The 7557-nt window shown below is 41.3% G+C and overlaps 1 protein-coding gene across 1 annotated transcript; it reads right to left on the bottom strand.

Annotated features, from left to right (window-relative positions):
• Positions 1–6553: 6553 nt before the first annotated feature.
• LOC116257131 (uncharacterized mitochondrial protein AtMg00810-like) lies at positions 6554–7191 on the bottom strand. The gene is made up of 2 exons (XM_031633743.1): positions 6836–7191; positions 6554–6686 (listed from the first exon to the last, which is right to left on the bottom strand). The coding sequence occupies exons 1-2, from the start codon at positions 7189–7191 to the stop codon at positions 6554–6556; spliced, it is 489 nt and encodes a 162-aa protein (XP_031489603.1).
• Positions 7192–7557: the final 366 nt, after the last annotated feature.

Here is a 7557-nt window from a genome sequence, read left to right as displayed (position 1 = left end):
TTTTTCTTTTCCAAAATATGAAGAGTGTTGTGGTCCCGAACTGCCCCTGACTTTCGCTGCATTCTCGTTATATGTGGTGTTCGGAAAAGATTCTCTCTCTCTCTCTCTTAGCATCAAGATGTCCCGACTATACAAAAATGAGATTTTTTACCTTCGTCTCTTCCCAGCTGGTCAGCTACATCATCTAACAAGTGCCTTCTATAAACAAACACACAAGAAGGGGAAGCGCAAGAACATAGGGAACAAATTTAACGTGGTTCAGCTGATGTGCGTCCTACATCTACGGTGCAAGCTTCCCTCCTCTTTCACTGATAACGAGAGGAGAGTATCACTTTTATTATCGTTTCAACTGGAAACAGTTAATAAGGTCCATGTTTTGTGGATCTAACTTGCATTTAACATTGTCAACACCTTATTTCCTTTTGTAATCTAAAAATGATTTAGCATGGACTGATATTTTCTCTGGTATATTCTCATTATCTTTATTCTTCTTCAAACCAATCACATCCAGGTCATTATCATGCCCCCTCTAGCTAAGCCTGGATATTAACTAGCTTGAGGTCATTCTTCAAGCAATGAAACCGAGGTCCCAGCAGGGCTTTGGTGAGAATATCAGTGAGCCGCTCTTTGGAAGAAACAAACTCCATTTTCATTTCCTTCAGACCCACTTTCTCACGAACAAAATGAAAGTTTATCTTGATATGTTTTGTGCGTGCATGAAAAATTGGATTGACTGCCAGATAAGTAGCCCGTAGGTTGTCACATCTTAAGATTGAGGGTCACAGAACTACACATGAAGCTCTTTAAGCATAGACATCCCCCCCCCCAGGTCCTGCCATGGCTTTAAATCGGGCATTAGTTGCCACAGTATGTTACCGAAACCTATCTGGGCACCCAGCCCAAGTGTAATAGTGCCCTGAAGGTATGGAAGGATGCGTTTGAGATGCATCTAGTAAACATCGGTCGGTTCATAAATATTGACCGCAAAGCCTATATCTAGTCGGGTCAGAATGGCATACTATAGAGCTCCAACAAGATTGCAGTAAAAGGTTCTAAACAGGGAAAATAGTACCATCATGTTTTGGCAGATGAGCAAAAGGCCAAATGGTTGGCATCACCACTGACTTGCATTTTGACATATTAGCTTTAACTGAAGTACTAGAGATGTATTTCTTTTGACTCAGAAGAGATCCCCAATATGTAGTTGCACTTAGATGCTAAGACAACAATGTATAGATCCTAAATCTTTAATGGGCAAATGTTTTCAATATGTCAGTAATTTCCTGCAGAACATGGCTAGAATTGCTCGTAATATAATCATAATTGTGCAATGGAAGAATGGTAGGCCAATAACCCATAAGTCCTAGGATAGTACGATCCAAATATCATGTATAATAAATAACACAGGACAAGAAGAAAAAGAATAGTATCAGAGCTAGGTTCTGATGCATGAAAACAGGGAAGAAATTTAATGTTGTGCAGCTGATCTACAACCAGCATCCATAGTGCAATCCTTTTTCTCCTCTCTCAATGACAACGAGGGAAGTAATATCACTTTTATTATTGTTTCAACTGAGTACAATTAATGGAATCCATATTTTGTGGATGTAGATTGCATTTAATATAATTAGTGTCTTTGGTTATCTAAGAGTCCCATTGTCACAGAAAATGCGTCTTATTTGAAAAAGGAGGGTATAATGCGCCAAAACACATTCAGCGGTATAAAACATGAAAAAATGCCAAAAATAAAAAACGTGAAAAAAACATGTATTATACTCATTTTTTCATATTTTTTATTATTTTTATTTATTTTTATAATGTTCCGGATTTATTAAATGTTTTAAATTTTTAAAAAATTTGCCGTGATTTTCCAGAGATATTCCCGAGATATATAACTTTGTCGTATTTTACTCAAGAAATTTTTCTCTATATAATAACCGTACATGTGTTTAGTGATGATGTCTAAGACTGATTTAGAAGGGACCAATATATCTTCCAACATTTCATTGCCTTGCTCCTAAAAATGACCGAAACTTGAACATATAGAGCCGCCGTTAGTTCAGTTCAACTACCAACCTAATGGTAATGCACCATTGAGAAAACATTAATATGTATAGGGATGACAAAATCCATTCATAGAGCAGTATAATGTAAACAATGGCTTCACGATTCTAACTCATTAATGGTTCAGAAACTTAATGCAGTGGGGTTTTAATTACCAAAGTAAAATGGGCATCGGTTGGCAGATAGGTCATTAATTCAAAGGGTAGCTGTGTCGTAAGGATGCAATTTTTAGATACATTGCTCTTCATATGAACTGGATAGACTGACACGGCTAGGCCACCTCAATACAAACTATTTTAATATTTTCCAATAGTTACAATATTTTATATGACAATACTGCCACTACCAATGATCGAGGTGCCGGAAGAAGTCACGAGACGGTGATCGCTGCGACGGCGACGAGCAGAAATGTACAAGCGTTAACCCTCGATAGAAAAGGTAAAATGCCTCCTGCTCGCACTGGAGAATGACTCTTTGTACTGAAAAACCAAACTATTTCGCGCCCTAAAAGAATATCTATAGCGGGAGAGGTTCTTAACCTGTGGTACCAATGACATTTTTCACCGAGATAGATTTGTCATCACCGGCAACAGGACTATGAATGTTAAACATGTTACACATGCTATTCCTAATGCAAATATGAAAAGCTATATCGAATAAATGAAGTATGCAGGAAATTAGTTAACTACTTTTCTATAGCATAGGCTTTCCGTTTGGGCTTGATCGTATAAGCTAATTGGCTGCAAATGGCATTAAAGTTGGTATGCCTAGACATATCCTAACTAAGGTTCCAAATGATCGATTTAGGATTGAAGTCTTACAGCCTGTTTGGATGGAGGGAGAGGGAGAGAAAGAAATAGAAATAAAGTCTTTCTTGTGTTAGGATTACTAATTAATATGGAAGGAAAAAAAAGTGAGAACTAATAATTATGTTTGGATGCAAATGAAATGACAGGAAATGAAAGGGGAAAAAATGATTTTTAATGTAATTTCAATCCCTCTAAAAATGAAGATATTGGAATGGAAAGGAATGAATGTTCATTCCCTTTCTTTTCTTCTTATTTCCCTCCCCATTCCCTTTCCTTCCCTTTCTTTTCTTTTCCATTCCATCCATTCTTTCCCCTCTTTTTTTCTTCATCCAAACATAGCGTTAGAGTGAAGGAAAAAAATCTAGGAAATTCTGGGGAAATCTATATTTTAACATGTTCTCAAAATCTGTAAAGTTGCAGAAAATAGGTTTTAGAGTTTCAACTTGGAACCGTACCAAATGACCTTGAGTCCAGCTCAAAATTGAGGATTTACTTTACACACGTATAGCTTTCTATTCCAACCACCGCTATTGGAAGATGTGCCCCCAGATTTGGATTTTATAGCTTGGATAATATCTGCTAAATTCTGGTTCTACGGAAAAAGCATAAAACGGAACCTTACGAAAATAGGGTTATCTTTTTCCAACAAAAGAAGTACTAAAGGTTTGGAATATAAAAATTCATGGGAGACTAGATACATATTGAAAGCTGCTGTAGGTGGTGGCATGCAAGACTGTGCCTAGATCCTGAATTATAATCGTGGAAATATGACATAATAATAAGAAAACAAAAAAATACAGAAAATAAGTAATCCTGAAGCATGCAAACAACCAAGCAAATGGTTGCAATATGTGACAAGCATGAATACAAGATCTTGGAGTCGGATCTTTAGGACGAGGAAGATTGAAAGGGAAGAAGTTGATGCTTAAGGGCTGAAGCGAGTGATATAATTTAGAGCCTGATGGGTTAACTTAGTATTACAATGTGATATGTGAGGCAATACTAAGAAGAGACAATGAGAATCCAGCATGGGTGAAGGCCTCGGTGCAGGCTTGCAAAAGATGTGAGGGCCCCTGGATATGTAACCTCTTAGATGAAGAAATGCCGTCAACATACTTGAATCTAACAAGAATGGCACATGGTGATCCTGAGTAGACAAAGAATAACCACCATTTGGAAATGAGAGCAATCTCTTCCTTGATACATCCTTTCCATTGGCATTGTTTTATTTCTTTCCATCTGGCATGCCACTTCCTTCCTCCCTCTAGAAGTGCCCTTAATCTTCTTTTCCATGAAGCATTATTGGACTTCACTATCAACTCTCCCTCTATCACATCCATCTTTGTGAGGGCACGTTCCAAGATATGGAATTCTGCTTGGTCATGAATCTGTTGCAAAGATAATTTCTGAAGAGAGCGCCTCACCATTTTTTACCAAGTGGCCACAACAACCACCTTCCTATTCAGCTTTCCAACTCCAATTGACTCCATGTGTGAGCTGGTCTCATCATCAATTTTTTCTCCACTTCACAAGTCATGTTAGAGGCCGTCCACACCCCCACAAGCAACTTCTCTTCCTCATTCCATTTCATTCTCCAAAAAACAGCCCCGCATTATTTTCATATAAAATTAATTACTCTATTCCTTGTTCCATCGTCCCACATGTCACATAGAAGCTAGTTTCTAACAGCCCATACCCTCCAACTTACTATGTGAAAAACCACCCTCCAGCGTCTCGTCAACCATTTATCATGGAATTGGGTTTTGTGCCACTATTTAAACTGTTCAATCAATCCCAACCAAGGAATTCTAGATCTACCAAACTTTTCACCAAAAACTCTCATACCCCCATTGTAATTCTACACTTCAAGAATATGTGGCTGACACTTTCATCCGCCATTTTGCACAAAACACAGCTGTCGGCCATGCTTATACCTATTCACTTCCATTTATCTTGGGAGTTTCGTATATTTGCACAAAGCAAGGTAGACAAACCAGCTCGATCAGGCAAGAGCCAATTTCCAAATCTTTTTCCTCCATCTCTCCCTAGAATCCATCACTCGACACCCCTCCCATATGTCTCTCGCTTTTGAATTACTTCCTCCACCAGTCCTCCATTTCAGTCCTACTGTGCCAATAGATAAGGTGGGTTCTGAAGGAGAATCAATTCCCAGCCCTGAGCCACCCCTCCCCCTATAAGGTTCCTCCATATTACAGCATATTTCTCCCCTCAAAGCCTATGCATTAAGATACTGCCACACCAAATATCAACCTAGAACTTGATGTTCGTACCTGAGCTGGCAAACCACGAACTTTATCTTCAATGAGTTGCCAGCTAAACCCCAAGCTGATCCAGCCCCGTAATCCCTTCCAAGGTTTAGGAACCGTCCAAAGGCTTTTACTGCATGCCATATATCTTCTTTGGAACCAGCACCATAGCTTTGCCCTGTGATTTACAATGTGTACTATTGGTGCTGATAAGAACATTTGGTTCCATAGCGCAAGCAGTTTCAACCCTACTCCCCCCTCATCAATTGGCCTACACTGGGTCTTCCATGCCACCATGTGCCTTCTTTTCTTCCCATCTTGCTCACGTCCCCACAAGAACTGCATAATGGGTCTCTCCAAGTGACTAATCACTCGTTTAGGCAGCATAAAGACGTGAGGCCAGAAGATGGTTAGAGTGTGTTGGTGCACTCCCTTGATTCACACTCAATCACCTCCCTTTTGGTAAAGGCAAAATGAGGAGAGGTGACCGTAGGCTGCAACACACCAAGGAGAGGGATGCAGAGTGCAATAGGGCAGAGAGTACACGGCAGGGGAGAGAGACAGTAAGGAGACGGCAGGAGAGAGAGTAAAGAACGAGAGGGGACTTCACGGGTAGAGGGAAGATGTTTAAGGAAAAAAAAATTCTTTCTTCTTTTGGGCGTACTTCATTGAACTTTCTCTAACAACTATATATAGAAAAACAAAAACTTGATCCTCACGCTAATAACTGCTGGTCATTCCATGATCTCCTTCATTTCAGCCCTCAACTTAGTAACCACTGGTCACTCCCATGATCCCCTCCATCTCAACCCTCAAGTCTCGCACCATTTTCTCCATCACCCATGATCTTGGGAACTGCACACACATTCACATGTTCTCCTCACGTCTCCACTTTTCACTCCCACCAATTTCTCCATTCTTCTTTAACTACCCATGATTTGGAACTGATGGACCTCACGTACCCATGAGCTCCTTCTCGCACTCACACTTACACATGTTCCCATGAGCTCCTCCACAACAGGAGTTAGAGCAACATTCTCCCCCCTAATCCTGGTGTGGCTCGAGATTTCGAACACCTAGCAAGTGTCGCATTGTTGCCAACCTTGTCACCGGCAACGCCTTCATCAACAGATCAGCTTGTTGCTCATCTGTTCGCACAAAATCCACAATAATTTGTCCTTTTTCAACACATTCACGTATGAAATGGAACTTTGTGTCAATGTGTTTGCTACGTCCATGAAAAACTAGGTTCTTCATTAATGCGATTGTGGACTTATTATCCACATATAACTTTACCACCTGCGGCTCTTTTCCAACTAGCTCAGCCAGTAGTCCTCTGAGCCAGAGGGCCTGACATGCTGCCGCAGTTGCTGCCACGAACTCAGCTTCGGACGAAGACAGAGCAACGGTCTTCTACTTCTGCGAGTGCCATGAGACTAGGCTTTCATTTACATAGAATGCCATGCCTCCGGTGCTTTTCCGGTCATCGACGTCGCCCGCCAAGTCATTATCCGTAAACCCAACAATCACCTCTTCTCCCCTTGCTCTGTGTATACAAGACCGAAGTTGATTGTGTCTTTTAAATATCGCAAAATCTGCTTCACTGCTTTGTGGTGCATCATTGTCGATTTCTCCATGAATCTACTAGCTACACCGACGGCATACGAAAGATCTGGACTTGTGTGGAGAAGATACCTCAGACATCCTATAACTCGTCGATACTCTGTTGCATCCACCGACTGTCCATCGGGATCCTTGTGCAACTGCGACCTTGGTTCCATGGGAAGTTTTGTGGGATTACAATCAAGCATACCAAATTGCATTAACACCTTCTTGGCATAGGCTGTCTGCGTCATCTGGATACCGTCTTCGCCTTGAGCCACCTCAATCCCAAGGTAATTGGTGAGCAGGCCGAGGTTGCTCATCTCGAACTCAGCCATCATATGTTGCTTGAATGCAGTAATCGCCTCCGAATCATCCCCTGTTACAATTAGATCATCAACATAAACTCCAATGATGATGTCGATGTGATCTTTTCCCCTCAGGTACATGGCTTACTCCAGCACGCACGTTGAGAACCCTAGGTGCTTCAGGCTTCGATCCAGCAGCGTGTTCCAAGCACGAGGTGCTTTTTGAAGACCGTACAATGCCTTGCTTAGTTTGAGCACCATATGCTCCTTGTTCTTCACTTTAAAACCTTCTGGGTGGGCTACATAGACCTCCTCCTCATGTTCGCCATTGAGGAATGCTAATTTGACGTCAAGGTGATGGACTTGCCACCCATCATTGGCTGCGACGGCAAGGATGACTCGTACGGTGTCGAGCCTGGCGATTGGCGCAAACACCTCCTCGAACTCAATCCCTTGCCGCTGGACATAGCCTTTCACGACAAATCTGACCTTGTGCTTGATCAGCTC

The sequence above is a fragment of the Nymphaea colorata genome, chromosome 7 (assembly GCF_008831285.2).
Source record: "Nymphaea colorata isolate Beijing-Zhang1983 chromosome 7, ASM883128v2, whole genome shotgun sequence".
Classification (NCBI taxonomy): Eukaryota; Viridiplantae; Streptophyta; class Magnoliopsida; order Nymphaeales; family Nymphaeaceae; genus Nymphaea; species Nymphaea colorata.
Note: the sequence above shows the minus strand (reverse complement) of the source record. Positions and strands in the feature narration are given on the sequence as shown.

Excerpts from the sequence above, each read along its gene's own strand:
- LOC116257131 (XM_031633743.1), bottom strand. The coding sequence starts at position 7,191 with ATGTACCTGAGGGGAAAAGATCACATCGACATCATCATTGGAGTTTAT. Across the intron at positions 6,687-6,835 it reads CGAGTTATAGGATGTCTGAG|AGCAAGGGGAGAAGAGGTGA; the intron begins GTATCTTCTCCA and ends TTGTATACACAG.